At 39.0% G+C, this 15,846-nt stretch overlaps 1 protein-coding gene and 1 long non-coding RNA gene across 4 annotated transcripts in view; one reads left to right on the top strand and one right to left on the bottom strand.

The window, feature by feature from the left end:
- Nucleotides 1–15,846, bottom strand: part of CSMD2 (CUB and Sushi multiple domains 2) — a 1,007,626-nt gene that overhangs the window by 178,463 nt on the left and 813,317 nt on the right. For both annotated transcript variants that reach the window (XM_072610105.1, XM_072610106.1), the window contains 5 exons: nt 14,497–14,613; nt 11,052–11,165; nt 9,510–9,605; nt 7,130–7,333; nt 3,193–3,317 (listed from right to left, as the gene is read on the bottom strand). In XM_072610105.1, the coding sequence (XP_072466206.1) occupies nt 3,193–3,317; nt 7,130–7,333; nt 9,510–9,605; nt 11,052–11,165; nt 14,497–14,613 (656 nt within the window). The remainder of the gene's footprint in view (nt 1–3,192; nt 3,318–7,129; nt 7,334–9,509; nt 9,606–11,051; nt 11,166–14,496; nt 14,614–15,846) is intronic.
- The window catches only part of LOC140504774 (uncharacterized), a 39,339-nt gene continuing 26,940 nt past the window's right edge, over nt 3,448–15,846 (top strand). For both annotated transcript variants that reach the window (XR_011967239.1, XR_011967238.1), the window contains exons 1-3: nt 3,448–3,526; nt 13,980–14,064; nt 15,297–15,432. This is a non-coding gene — a long non-coding RNA (uncharacterized lncRNA). The remainder of the gene's footprint in view (nt 3,527–13,979; nt 14,065–15,296; nt 15,433–15,846) is intronic.

Raw genomic sequence — 15,846 nt, 5'->3', positions numbered from 1 at the left:
AGAATCACTTAACCAGCAAAACTGAGTATTATCCTTGGGGGTGGGGGGAAGGAATGGATATTCAATGAAACAGAGGACTTTAAAGCATTCTTATGAAAAGATCAGAGTTGAATAGAAAATTTTATTTTCACTTACAAGACTCAAGAGAAGCATAAAATGGTAAATAGGAAAGGGAAATTATAAGGGACTTAACAAGGTTAAACTGTTTATACTCCTACATGGGAAAATGACACTACATTTTAACTCATGAGAATTTTCCTACTATTAGGGCAGATAGAAGGAGTATATGTAGACAGAGGCCATAAGTGTGAGTTGATTATGAAGGGATGGTATTTAAAAAAAGTAAAATTAAGGAGTAAGAGAGAAATGGACTGGGAGAAAAGGAAAGGTAGAGGTAGAATGGGGTAAATTATCTCATATAAAAGGGGCAATAAAAGGCTTTTACAATGGAGGCAAAAGGAAGGGAGGCAAGGGAGAGTGGTGAACCTTACTGTTATCAGAATTGACTCAAAGAGGGAATAACACATACACTCAACTGGGAATAGAAATCTATCTTACCCTAGAGGAAAACAGGAGGTGAAGGGGATAAGAAAAGGGGTGGAAGGTGACAGAAGGGAGGGCAGATTGGGAGAGGGTATAGTCAGAAGCAAAACACTTTTGAGGAGGGACAGGGTGAAAGGAGAGAGAGGGTAAAATAACCTGGGTTGCAGGGAGAATAGGATGGAGGGAAATATAGTTAGCAATAGTGAAAAAAGATTTTTTAAAGCAAATTTCTCTCATAAAGGTCTCAGTTCTCAAACATATAGAGACTTTAATCAAATTTATAAAAGTGATATTCCCCAATTGATAAATAATCAAAATGTATGAACAGTTTTCAGATAAAGTAACCAAAGCTATCTGTAGTAATATGAAAAAATGCTCTAACTCACTACTGACTGGAGAAATGCAAATTGAAACAATTCTGAGATACTACTATCATATTGGCTAAAAGAACAGAAAAGGAAAACGACAAAACATGGAGGAGATGTGGGAAAAATGAGACATTAATACAATGTTGTTGGAGTTGTGAATTGATTCTACCATTCTATAGAACAATTTGGAACTATGCACAAAGGGCTATAAAACCATGCATAACTTTTGACCTAGAAATATCACTACTAGGTCTGTATCCAAAAAAGAGTTTTTTAAAATAGCAGAAAGGAAAAGGACCTATATGTACAAAAATATTTATAGCACCTTTTTTTTTTTCTCTTGTGACAAAGATTAGGAAATTGAGGCAGTGCCCATCAACTGGGGATGGCTGAGTAACTTGTGGTATGTGTTTGTGATGGAACACTATTCTGCTATGGAAAATGATGAGTGGGATGCTCTCAGGAAAGCCTAGAGAGACTTGGATGAGTTGATACAAAGTGAAATGTACTATGTACAAAATAACAGCAGTTTTGCAATATGGTTAGTTGTGAATGACTTAGTTATTCTCAGCAGTACAATGACCCAAGACAACTTTGAAGGACTTCTGATGAAAAATGCTATCCATCCCCAGAGAAATAACTGATGGCATCTGAATACCTTTTTTTTTAAAACTTTCTTTATTTTTCTTGAGGTTTTTGTTTTCTGGGTTTATTTTGGGGGGGGGGGGTCTATGTTTTCTTAATGTGACTTTATGGAAGTGTTTTGCATGACTACACATGTATAACCTATGTCAAATTGCTTGCCTTCTCATTGGGGGAAGGGGAGAGAAGGGAGGAAGAAAGATAATTTGGAATTCAAAGTTTTAAAAGCCAGTGTCAAAAATTGTTTTTGCATGTAACTGGGGAAAAATAAAATACTACATAAAAGGGGGGGAAAAAAGAAAGAAAAAGACAATGTGGTTATTGCTGTAGGGGTAAGGAAGGGAATAAGCATTTATATAACTCATGTTATGTGCCAGACACAACACTAAGTACTTTTTTACAAAGATTATGGCATTTGTAGAAATTTTTTCCACTTCGGATATGTACAGTGAAACTGTCTTCCTGAAGTGATGCCAAAAGGCAAGCGTTTCGGGGCTTAAGCCCTTCCTACAACGTCCCTCTGTTATAAGGGTTTATGTAGCAGTCTCCCTCAGGGTTACTGACCACATATATAAGAGACATATACTCTAATATCCTGGAGAGTTAGCTCATCCTAGTGGTTTCCTTCTCTGGCCTATGCAGTATACCTTACTGAAGTACCACTGTCATTACATCACTTTCCTGCTCACAGACTTCAATAGCTCCCCACTATCTACGGGATGAAGTCTAAACTTTAGCCTTACTCAATCCTACCCTAATCTGACTTTCTAGGTTAGTGTCACAATTACTCCATTTTCAGTGCTCTGTAGTACTCAGAGACTGTTTAGTCTAAACTCCTCATTATGTGGGCAGCATAGCGGATAAAGAACCAATCCTGGAGTCAGGAAGATTCCTCTTTCTGAGTTCAAATCCAACCTCAGACACTTCCTAGCTGTGTAACCTTGGGCAAGTCACTTAACCCTGTTTGCCTCAGTTTCCTCATCTATAAAATGAACTGGAGAAATAAATGGTAAACCATTCCATTATCTACCGAGAAAATCCCAAAGATGGTCATGAAGAGTTGGACAGAACTAAAACGACTGAACTAGAAAATAGTACTTATAAGCAGTTAGGTTCATCTCTTCACTGCCTACAAAATACATCTACTTTTGAGTATAAGCTTTCCCACCACTGTGGTTTTGCTCCTGTCAATATGTCTGCATAGAAGTCTCACAGTAGTCTATCTCCCTTTTTAATTATGAGACATATTTTTAGTTGAATGTACTGAAACCAGAGTGAAAATATAAAAAATTCCTTGTTGATCTCAATCATACATATTCTTCAAAATCCAACTCAAGTTTCATATCTCCATGATACCTTTCCTGACTACCCTGACCCAGTGATCTCTTCTTTCACTGGACCCCATAGGACTTTATTATATGTAACCTTCATTTGGTTCCTTCTCCATATAGCCTTCTATTAATTATTTTTTCCATGTATCCATGTCCTGTCTTCTCTGTGAAGCTGGCAGATAAGGATCGTGTCTTATACATCATTACACTGTCTAGAGAAGCCTAACCTACGATTATGAAAAGAACAGGTGCTCAGGAAGTGGATATTAATAGAATGATTGACTAATGATGTACTTTGATGTTCCTACCTGTATGCCAGCCCCTTCGGGGACAGTGATCTTCCATACACAATTGAGACTGTTCAGGTAGGGCTCTGGGAAGCCAGGAGACAGAATTGTTCCTTTGCGTTCTGTGAGGTTCCCTCCACAAGGCACTGTAAGAGGCAAATACCAGGACTTGTAAGATATTTATTCTGTAATAAAAGGAGATTTCCCACCCAGCCCCAAGGTTCTGTTCTAGAATTGGGAAAGGCTGAGAAATCCCAGCAACACTGGACTTTTGATCAACAATAAGAGGCACAGGTTAGGTCATGGAAGTGACAAATCGGGACTGAGCTATGACCATCCTAGTGGAGAGAAGTAGGTAAGCAATTCATATCCTTGACTGGTACCAGCCCTCCTCTTGCTTCTAAACCATCTATATAGAAGACCAGGAAATGCCTGAGATCATATATCTCTGCATAGCCTACAGGTAGTCTTTACTATTGAAAAATGTACCACCTCCACCCTCCATCATCCATCCTTCAGGTTTGAGGCCAGTTAGATCATTTTATTTTTGTCTATTGGCAAGAAAGGTGATATGTAGATAGAGATGATTAGAGTGATTAATACAGATCTGTGAGTACAATCTCTCATTGCTAACGAATGCTACCAAGGCTAGTGTTTAGTCTTATCTAACCTACTCAGGAATAAAGTATTCTAAAATGGCTGGTGTTTGTTTAGCCTCATTGGGGACATCTAGCCACCTTTGCCTACTTAAGTTATAACTACTTGGCCTCTAACATCTTAAGGTCCTTTAGTATTTAGGCTTATTGTTTGAATAGAATTGGATTTCTGAGAGCAGTTGTAGATGTGGTCTCCTTTCCCATGACCAGGCAAAGAGGGGGCCTTCAGTGAGGCACACCAAAGAACTCACATGTTTTCTTATATCATTTTTGTATGAATGAGTATATCTACTAAGCTAGTTTGTATAATGGTCAGTATGTATTATCATTAAATGCTGCAGCCAGATCAAGTGTGAGGGTAGCATATGTTGAAACTTTAACCAGACTAACACACTTTTCTTGATCTTATTAGCCCCATGAGACACTGTACCATTCACCTTTTTCATTGCCAAACTTCTTGAGTGAGTGGCCTATATTCGCTGCCTCAAAATCCTCATCACTTACTCCTCAACACCTTCCAATCTGGTTTCCATCCCTATCACTTTAACAAAGCTTTACTGATGACCTCTTAATTTCTCAATTCTGTCCTTATATTATTGCAAGAGAATGTAGGATTTGACAGTGTTGACCACTCTCTTTCTTATGTACACTGTTCTCTTTTTCTTTGAGTTCCACAACTTTGTACTTTCCTGGTCCTGTTTCTTTGCTTTCAATTTTGAAGAATTTTCTTCATATTCCTACCCATTAAATGTAGCCATACCCAAAGGCATTATACTTGGATCTTTTCTCTTCTCTTCTTGTATTCTTTCCCTTGGCAACCTCATTGTTTCAACTGTCAACACTATGTAGAGAACTCCCAAATCTCATCTCTAATTCTGACCTTTCTGCCAAGCTCCAGAATCACCTATCGGAGATACCTATTGGAAATTTCCACCTGCATATGTTACAAACAACTTAAATCTAAATAGATCAAAACTAAACTCATCTCCTGCAAACCTCTTAACCTCCCTGACTTCTGTCAATGTCATCACCATTTTTCATTCATCTAGGTTTGAAATCTTAAAGGCACCTTTGACTTCCTCTTCTTCATGTCTGATCTTAAGTAAGCTGGCAACTCTTTTTGCTTCTATCTTTGCAGTCTTTCTTGATATATCCATTGTCATCACCTTTCTCATTACCTTTTTCATGGACTAGTATAATAGCCTTTAAAAGGTATCTCAGTTTCTAGTCTCTCAAAATAACAATCCATCCCTCATAGTGATGTGTATTTTTACCAATGCATAATTTGATTGCATATATTGCTTCACTGCTCAAAATACTAAACCAAATTCATAATTCTTATTAAACATTTGGGTGTAAACTACTCTGCTAAGTGCTGAGGGAAATACAATTCAACTATCACATCCCTCTCCTCATGGATATTACAGTTTAGCAATGAAGTATATCACACAGTCTCCATGTCAATAGATCTATTATCTTATATGTGAATATTCCTTCATATAATACAGATCACAACTCCTCCTGTGTGCACTCTTATCCATGTCCTTCCATGTCCCAAGGGGCCTTCCCCATTACCTCTTGATTATCCCTTCCTCTTTCTTCTTGTTGTATTTCTTTTTGTTTCATAGGGAGCTGAAGGTGGAGGGAGGGCAGAGGGCAGAGTTCAAGACCCTCGCTCCATCCAAGTAGGATAGTCCTCCCCAAACATACATACATAGAATCGTTATAGTATGGAAAACCTACAGATCTTAGACTCTGTTGACATAGCCTTCAGAAATCCAGGGTCATTTCCTCACCATAAGGGATCAGATAAGACTTTACAGGAACATACACAAATAATAATAATGAAAAAATAATTTATGTACATAAATAGTTGCAAACACAGTTGTATATGAAGACCACAATGAGGGAAAATGATTATTGATTGAGGTAATTATGAAATGAATAATGTCAAAATGTTTGACATTCAAAGTTCTCCAAAATTTGACTAGAATCTACCACTCTAATCTAGCTGAATCTTAGCATTTAAGATTTTTCTTACCCAAAGCATGTCTCATTTATAACATTCCTTAAAGATGCCATACAACCTCTTATTGAAAATCTCATAGAATCAAAGATTTAGAGCCATAGGAATCTTACAGATATTTTCAGAGACTCTGCATTAAAAGAAACCTACTACCTCCCACAGAAGGACATTCTAGTTTGTTTGTTTGTTTGTTTGTTAGTTTTTAACAATTCTACTTTTAGGAAAGTTTTCTCTACAGAATAGAAATCTGCCTCCTTACAACTTCCTAATTCTACTCTCCTCCTTTCATTTACTTATTCTACCAAGAATTGTATGTTCCAACCAAATCAGGTACTTGCTGTTCCCTGAATTAATCCTCTACCTTCCAGTCTTCATTGCTCATAGCTCTCTCTGCTTAGATTTTACTCCTCCTCACCACTCCCATCTTTACTTATCAACTTCTACAACAATAATGAAGATGAGAAGAACAATCTTTGGAGATAAGCTACTAAACATTATCCCCATTTTACAGCTGAAGGATATGGAGGAAGGCAGACCTGTGATTTCCTTAGGATCAGATAACTACTACTAGATTTAAGCCCCAGGTCTTCTTGACTTCAAGTTCAGCGCATCATTTAGTGCGAAAACTAGATGCCTATCTAGATCAAATGGCATATCTACTAAGAAACCTTCCTTTATTTACCATATATTAATAATCTCATTTCCTCATCTGCTTTCATAGTTATTTCTTTTACGCACTAATATTTCATTTGTATTATAGTTTTATGCATACATATGTGCTCATTCCACTTAGACTAAAAACTCTTTGAAGGCAGAGACAATTGTGTTTTAACAGTGTATCACTGAGTAGCTAAAATGGAATGAGTGAATGATTGAATGAATGAGAGATCCAGAAATAAAATTCTGGATTTTATATTTTAAACTGTAGTGGCTTTTGATATTCAATTTTCCATTAGCAGTAGAGTAGTGGCAAGAAAGCACAATCAGGAGAGGAATTCCAAACCCTTAGTTTTTAACTGTGGTAGGTAGTTTTTTACAAATTTGTTTGGGGATTCAGGGTCATAACACAAGAAATGACTTCATTCATGCTAATGGACAAGAGATCATTTATTAATGATCTCTAGGATATAATCCCTATCCAGTATACTTAGAGCTTATTTTTTCTTGTACTTTTGCTACCACCCCCAAACTGGAACTTTCATGGGAGCTTTTTGTAAACCTATACCCCACATTGGCATCTGGTTCCTTCCAAACCAACCCACCTCCAAATACTTACCTACACAGGTGGGAACAGAAACATTCCACTGAGCTAGGGCACCAGGCACTGTAAGGCACTCAATATGACGGGAGCCCTGTAGCGAATATCCAGAGTTGCACTCGAAGCGGATGACAGCCCCAACTGAGAAATCACTTCCAATCCGCCTGCCATATCGGGGTTCAGGCACAGAGCTACATTGTGTGGCACTAGTCCGAGGCACCGCTATGAGACAGAAAGAGACATTGCTGACCTAGAAATTGTGCCATAAATGAATCTCTTTATTGCTGCCCCAAACTAAAGCCTAGAAACAGACTGGTTCAAAACAGATCTTTATCCTTCTATCTAAGATTTCTACATATTCTTTGTAAAAACACCAATAAGGATCATGCCCACGTTACAGACAGGACAAATAAAACTCTGCTTTGCTCAAAATTATTTGATGAATCAGGGGCAAGGAACCCAGGAATCCATCCAATATAGCCAATAGTAGGACAGAAATGGTTCTGTGGGGTACAGAGACAAAAGGGATGCTTCCTGTATGGAAGGAAAGGAAATTAGTAAGTTAAGTCCCCTGCATCAGCACTTTCTGATGCAGTGCTGCCGATATGGGGAATGGATCTATCCTTGATCAGACTGGCCTAAATGTGATGGTAAGTGGTAAGCAGAAGATATGCAGTGATAGTGTAAGTAAAGAGCTAAGATGGGGTAAGAGAAAGTGTTACTGGCATCACAAGTAGTATTAAAGTTTCATGATTTTCTTCCCTGTGTCTTCACTGGGGTGACTATGGCAGTTTCTGTGGGTCCAAGATCTGGTTTGCTCTGCTCCAAAGACCAGAAATAACATACATCAGGAGAAAAGAAGGACTAACGAAGCTATGTTCTAGATCTAGCTTAGAACCTAGAGGTGCCTATTTGCTTATCTCAATCCATAGATTCCAAGATGTCACAGTAGCCTTCTCTACCATTTCATACAGCATACTAGTTCTCTCATAATTAGAACTTGGGAATTATCCTGATTCAGTTTCAGAGTATTACCAATTTACCAAAGTAAACATTAGCACTTATTTAAAGAGAAACTAAGGTTGTGAAACCAGGTACTTGACGAATCCATGACTTTTCAGGGGGATATTATCTTTGCCTATTTCCACTCTGTTGACTCAAAGCCCTGATCATTCTTAATGAGGTAGGGTGAGTAAGCCCTGCTCAAATTATTTTGCCTAGACACAGACTAAACCTCATTCCAGCACTCTGGTCCCTTCTCTCCATAAGCCACTGCTTCCATACAGACATTTATGAATACAAAATTCAACCTTACTTTTTCTTTAACTTACCTGACCTGTTTTAAACAGTCATTGATTTATACAGCAAAGCTAAAACTACTGTACATAAGGTATAAGAGAACTCTCTGTAAGATATTGTCTGGGAACTGGAGAAAGTGTCAGAGGGCTAATTATTTTATATCCCTCAAAAGAATAAGTAAATATTCCAGGAAAGCAGGGCTGGCACCAAGCATGAGCAGATCTTCTTACATGATCAAAGAGGAGATAATTTTGTAGGAGGTTCCTGTACTACACAAGTCCAAGCAACCATAGTGGTGTTATACTTTCTTCCCCTTCCCTCACCCCTTCCATGCTGGAGTTCCAAACATGAGAGCTATTTATGCATCAGACAACTAAAATGGGGTCTTTATCTTCAGAATATTTCTGTGATGTGTATGTCCAGAAAGTTTCCAAGGCACATTTGACCCAGAAACCTGGGAAACAGGGTTCAGCACTACAAAGAGATAAAACCCCAACATAGTCTAGTGGAATGCTGGTTTCCTAAACGTAGGATGGTTAAGTTCCTGTGCAAAGTACCAGTGTGATCAGCAGCATGGTCTAAAACAGGGATTCTTAACCTTTTTGTATATCATGGGTTCCCTTAGCAGTCTAGTGGAGCCTATAGACCCCTTCTCATAAAAATGTATAAAAATACATAGGATTACAAAGAAAACCAACAATTGTGAAACATAGTTGTCAAAATATTAAGATAAGTTCATGGATCCCTGGTTAAGAATTCTTGTATAAACAATAGGGTATGGGAATCTGGAGGCCCAAGGATTTATTCCACTAATGATCAACTACCACAAATTAAAAGATGGGAGCTAAGTCTTGAACTTGGGTCCTCAGACCTGTGGCTAGAGTTTCATGTTGCACATTTCCATCTAAGCCAGAATCACATAAATACCTAAGGATTATATGGACCTCAGGCTGATAATCTTCACCTAAAGACTGTTTGCAAGAATATAAAATGTAGTGAATGTATCCATTCAAAAAAAGTCCTGATGGTGTGAGTTTTCTACCGACAGACCCCTGCTTGTCCAGCCGGGAGCCAACTCTCTCTTCCTCATCTTACTTACCTTGGTAGACAAAGTGAAATCCTCTAGCTGTTGCTTGGCCTTTGGCACTGAACTTAATTAACACTTGATTGGAGGTGGCCAAGGGCAGTGATTCTCCTATGGATAAAAAGGATGAGAAGTGAGAAAATAACCCAAGGAGGCTGGATTAACTAGTTAACTAAAAAAGATTTTTTCTTTTCCAGCTAAGATTACACCTAATCCTTCTGAAAAAAAAAACTTACTGAAAAATTGAAGAAGACTAAAGAGATAAGAGCATTACAAAACTTTGAACCTGTTAGGAACCTCAGAAACTACTTAGTTCAAAGGCCTCATTTCACAAAGAAGTGAACCCAGAGGTGTGAAATGAAGTGTACAGAGGTGACACATTTAACAAGTAACAAACTCAGGCCTCAGGTCTAGATCTTCTGGATGTAACTCTAGGGCTCTGGCTACCTAGGCTAGATACAAATAATAGAATCTAAAAATGCTTTCATATCGACATTCTCCTCACCTTGTGGAACAGGTAAGGCAGGGATTACTATCTCCAGTTTACAGAAAAGAAAGCTTACCTAAGAGATAAGCCAAAGGCACAGAACAAGCCAAGCTTCAAGTCCCATCAGACTTGCTCATCTCCCAGGCACACTCTTTGGATTTGGGAAGATTAATCAACACTACCATTACAGTAATCAATACTACCATTGGTTTTTGGAAAAGGTGTGTCAGTGTCTGTACATAGCAAAGCCACTGCACCCAGTCCTTGGCCGCTACTCCCTAATTTGTGGGGCAGCAGGGTGGAGCAGTGGATAGATCACTGGGCCTGGAATAAGGGAAACCTGAGTTCAAATCTGAACTCAGACACTTACTAGCTGCTTGACCCTAGGCAAGTCACTTAACCTGCCTCAGTTTCCTCATCTGTAAAAAGGGGATATTAAAACTACCAGCCTCCTAGCATTTGTGAGGCTCAAGTGAGATAACTGTAAGGCACCTAGCACAGTGCCTGGTATATAGTAAGCACTATATAAATGTTAGTTATTATCTCTCCCTTCTAAAATGTTAACTCCTTGAGGGCTGGGATTATGAGTGTTCTTGGATTTGTTTACATCCCTGAGTTTTAGCATATTTTCTTTGGCACAAAATACACTCCAAAACAAATGGTTTTTCTTTCATGCTTTCAAGTATAGATGGCATACCTGCTAATTCTGAAAAAAAGCTTCAACCTGCTCAATAAACCAAATAAGTGCTAAACTGTTTCAGAGAGGGAGGAATATTATACAGTATATACTCAGATTATGTTGTTTGTCTGTGTGTGTGGGGGGGGGGGCCTCGACATTCAAGATTCTACCATAGCAGCAATGAATTAAACAAACATTTAATTTCATTTTAAAAAACTACATTTAATCAGATAGAAATTATGTTCTTTGGTTATGTTCTAGAGAAGGGCCAGTACCAGCACATAAAGACAGGACTGTATTTAAAATTCCCTTAAGTATATCCCTTGGCCCTTCCACCTCTCGTTCCCCACCTCTAAGGCTTCCCTCCCTTCTTAGGTGTATCCTCTTGTACCTGTGTGGGAGCCAGAAAGGGAGCTCAGGAGCCTTGAGTGCTGATTGTGTCCATCATGAACTTCCACTACATCGTTGAGGGCAGTATGAAAGAAGGCAAACTGGCCAAATACCACTGTAAAGGAAACAGAGGTCAGGTAGAGCACAGTACATGAGAAAGAAGGCACATGTAAGAATTCAGGAAACGTTCTCCTCCTACAACATTCTATTTCATTCTTTTTCAAAAATTGCATATTTTTTCAATCAGCAAAAATACACTTTCTTTACCTCCCAATCCAACTCTTCCCCTAATTAAGAAAATATGAAAATATAAAATACCTTTTAAAAACATATATAGTCAAGTAAACCAGATTTCTCCTTTAGTCATTCAAAAATGTTTATGTGTCTTATTTTGTACTCTTGAGTCCTTCACCTCTCTATCAGGAGATAGGTAGCATGTTTTGTTATTAATCCTGGGCAATCCTCCCAATCCAATTTTGGCTCTACTTCTGATCTTATTCCACTCAGACCACCATTGCCTAGCCTTTCCTACAAAATCCTGAACAAGACAAACATCCTCCAAGAAGCCTTCTCTGATTTATCCCATGCAACTCTGATGGTTCCTCTATTTTACATCCTTATAAGACATATGGCTGGTAAAATATTCACTTGCTTGCACGGGAGTCTAGTACAGGACATGCACACAGGCTCTCAGCCTTTATCTTTTGAATGACTAAATAGTTTGCTAAAGATTTAAGAAGACTGAACCAGAAATCTGGGAAGCTGGCAGTGGACATAACTTAACTAGCCTAGAAAGCCTCCTCCTCTATCTTCCTTAGGCACAGCATGAAGGAAAGAGATAGAGAATCGAATCAAATCCCCATCTGTGCTGGATACCAGAAGCTCAACCTTCATACTCTGCTTTATTTCCCAGAATGGAAATGTTTTAAGGAAAACAAAGAACCATATTATAGGCCAGATCAGCCCATGTGGATAGTTGGGTGTACAGGGCAAGCAAGAGATGATATATGTGAGCCTGCTTCAGTTTGAATTATGGGGAAACCACTAGGTACCTGGAATCACTGAATGTCTTACTTGGAAAGACCCTGGGAACTCTCTGCCACCCCAAGCAGGGATTCCCCCTCTACCACTTCTGATTAGTGATCACTAAACTTTCACTTAGATAATGCTAATGACTTTCAATTGATACTTTGCAAAGAATCTTATGCAATAGCTGGACAACTCCAATTGTATGGAAATTCATTTTCATGCTGAACTGAAATACATATAGGGAAAGTAGATCCCCAATCGGGCTTCAGGAGTCATATTCTCTAGTAAGTATCCTCTGTGAGCAAAGGAAGCAGTTTGCTTGGGACAGCTGGGCATTTCTCAGGTGAAAAACTGAACTAGAAAGAAAAGACCTTCTGCCATGCTCCAGTACCTGTGTATTCAATTTGACTTGTATTTTGCTCAAATTTGCTGAGGGTACACTGATCTGTGAATACCTACACACACAGCATGCCAATGTTACTTACACCCATTAGAAGATGCTTGTAAGACATCCTGAATATTAAAAAAAATTAGTTTAAGAGTCACAGGATCATAGAGTTGGAAGTATATTCAGAACTCACCTAGTGCAAACTGTATGCAAACAATACATTCTCTCTACAATATCACTGACAAGCATTCTCCAGACTCTTTTTACATACCTTCAATGACACACTGACTCCTGAAGCAAACTGTTCCACTTCAGGACAGATCTAATTATTTAGATCTATCTAACCCTGCAGTTTCTGCTCATTGTTCTGCCTGACTTCAGAGAGAATACTCCTGATATCCTAAAACAACACTAAGCAGAATCATGACCTTTCAGGATGTATGTGTATGTGTGTGTGTATGTGTGTGTTCATCCTTTGTTGTCTAAGAAGACCATGCCATCAGAGAAATAATGACATGATTTGCACTTAACTTTGTTATGAGTGAGGGAGGGCTGACCTAGGATGAAGCAATTTGAAGTTAAGTGACTTGCCCAAGGTCATACAGCTAGTGAGTGTCAAGTGTCTGAGGTGAGATTTGAACTCAGGTCCTCCTGACTCCTGCACTGGTGCTCTATCCACTGCACCACCTAGCTGCCCCTGGCCTTTCAAGGTAGAAGAGTACTGACTGACTATCATCTAATGCAACCGCCTTCATTTTTCAGATAATGGAACTGAAGCCAATAGACTCAAATGAATCAGGTTAAGGGAATGTAGAGAATAAGTAGTAAAGCCAGAATCTCATGGCCAGGGCATCTAACTCGAATGTCAGTGTTCTCTTTATTAGAAGCAGACCACAGTTAAGGACACTTGGACAGAGAATAGCTGTAAATGAGCTGGTTCCTCAGCAGAGGATATTATTAGTTTAGGGAAATCATTACTTCTGTCTCTAAGTGAACAAGCCATGTATCCAATATGATGGAAAACTTTTCTCTCCAAATAGAACTGATTTCTGGGAATGAAGACAAATGTAATCTTACAAAGGTTGTAGGAAAATCTCTGCTGTGGTCCCTGTCCCAGTCTCCAAAGGGCCACCAAGAAAAGAAAAGGGCATGTGTCTTTCAGGAAGGCCCTGATCTTTTTGTCATGCATGTGTTTTCCAATGGTGCATGAAAGGGAGTCCTGGTCCTTAGAATCTTAAGTTTGGAGCAAATAGGAGTCTTAGAGGTCATCTATTTCATCTTTCTTATTTGACTAATGAGGAAACTGAGACCCTGAGAAATGAAATAATTTGCCCAAGTCACATGAGTAATAAGCGGCAGAAGCAGATTTTGAACCCAGTTTCTCTGCTTTTGATTTCAGTGTTCTTTTACTGTGCCAATTAGGACCTGACTGTTCAAAGACTCTTAGACTTAGTTGTTCAGGAAATTTTGTTTGTTTTTAATTTTTTGTCTTTGTTTTTTTTCTCTTTGAAGTCAGCCTAAAAGACTGACTTTGTACTAGGCTATGCTGTGGGAGACTGACAGGACAAGAAAGCACCTGTCCTTAGGAACTAACCAGGTAGGAAGATAAAACTCATACTCACCCATAAAAAAATCCCCACAAATATTGTTGGTCATGTTCTAGAACCAGATAAGCGTCATCATTATCATGACAGTACTGTGGCAGCAATTAGACCTTCTATGACATGTACACACGGTGGGGATGCATGCATTTTGACCGTGTTCTGTGAGGCATATACTCTAGACCTTTGCAGGAAGATGTGATAGTAACTATTGGTAGTTTCCATGACCAAGGGTATTATGTTAAAGAGGATATAAGAGTGAGCCAGAAAGACCCACCCACTTTATGTACCATAAGATGAAGTACCTTGAAACATTTCCATACCTCTTTTAGGACATATCCTATACTTTCTCTCCCTTGGACTTATAGCCAGGACGATTAGTTTTCTAGCTTTCAGAGAAAAGTGAGTAGACCACAAAGGGAACATACCATAGTCCTTTGGCACCACGATAAAATACAGGCAAACTTGTCCACGTGTATAATTTTGAGGATAATTGGGGGATAAGACAACCCCATCAGACCCCACATACTGGCCCCCACAGGGTGCTGAAAGAAAAAGAGAGGGACAGGTGACCATCAGCTTCCTCTTTCCCCATTCGGTTATCATGTATTCCCCCACCCCTACTTCAGGGTAGCATAGGGAAATCATGTCAGGTGATAAGTGACAAAGGATGTCTTCTTACCCTAAGCATATCTCTGTGGCCAATCCAGCAATTAAGGGCTTTCTTAAGAAAGAGAAGAGATCACACTGGCTGGCATGCATTTTTGTTGTTATGGTTGAGTTGCTTCGTCATGTCAGATGCTTCGTCACCCCTTTTGGGGTTTTCTTGCAAAGATACTAGAGTGGTTTGCCATTTCCTTCTTCAGCTCATTTTACAGGTGAAGAATTGGGGCAAACAGGGTCACACAGCTACTAAGTGTCTGAGGCCAGATTTGAACTCAGAAAGATAAGTCTTCCTAATTCCAAGCCCAGTGCTCTATCCACTGTGCCACCTACATGCCCTGGAATGTATTTACATGATAAAATAATAAAATCTTATCTATTATTATGGAGGAAAACAAGGTGACAACAAGGGCTGTTGAGAGTTGCAAAAGGGAAAGCATTGTTGTTGTTGCAAGAGAGAAAGAATTGAAGAGCAAGTCACTCTGGCCAGTTCCAACACAGGGTTTCCAAGCCAATGCTTTGGAAAAAACAGAATGTCTGGACTTATGTCTATTTCATCTCTTAGTGCTCATCTGGGAGAAAGCGTCAGCTTTTTCACAGAAACCCATGTTTCCCTGGAAAGGAGTGCAGTGAGCCTCAGAGGAAGAGTCTGACTGAGGACCCAACAGCTCCTTCTTGACACAGTGAAGTCCAACCAATACGTTAAGTGCTTAATATTCCCCTCTCTCCCCATCATATGGCCTTCCTTTGTTCTATAGCTCTGCCCAGCCAGCTTTCTGAAAAGGTAGGCTAAATTGTTTATCATTAAGGGGTAAAAGGAATACACTTTCCCAAAAGGTATAGGGAAGAGGAAGGAGCTATACTTAAAACAACAGTTGCTAATCTGTGATGTATGTCTTTTAAAAAAAATATATATATGATAACTATATTTCAATACCATTGATTTCCTTTGTAATCCACTGTGTTTTAATTTATGCATTTAAAAAATGATTGTGAGAAGGTATCCAAAGACTTCCTTAGACTAACAAAGGAGTTTATCACAAATACACACACACACATACACACACACACACAGACACACAAATAAAGGAGTCCTGACTTAAAAGAAAACTGCA

The sequence above is a fragment of the Notamacropus eugenii genome, chromosome 5 (assembly GCF_028372415.1).
Source record: "Notamacropus eugenii isolate mMacEug1 chromosome 5, mMacEug1.pri_v2, whole genome shotgun sequence".
NCBI lineage: Eukaryota > Metazoa > Chordata > Mammalia > Diprotodontia > Macropodidae > Notamacropus > Notamacropus eugenii.
This window is presented reverse-complemented; position numbering and strand designations above follow the sequence as displayed.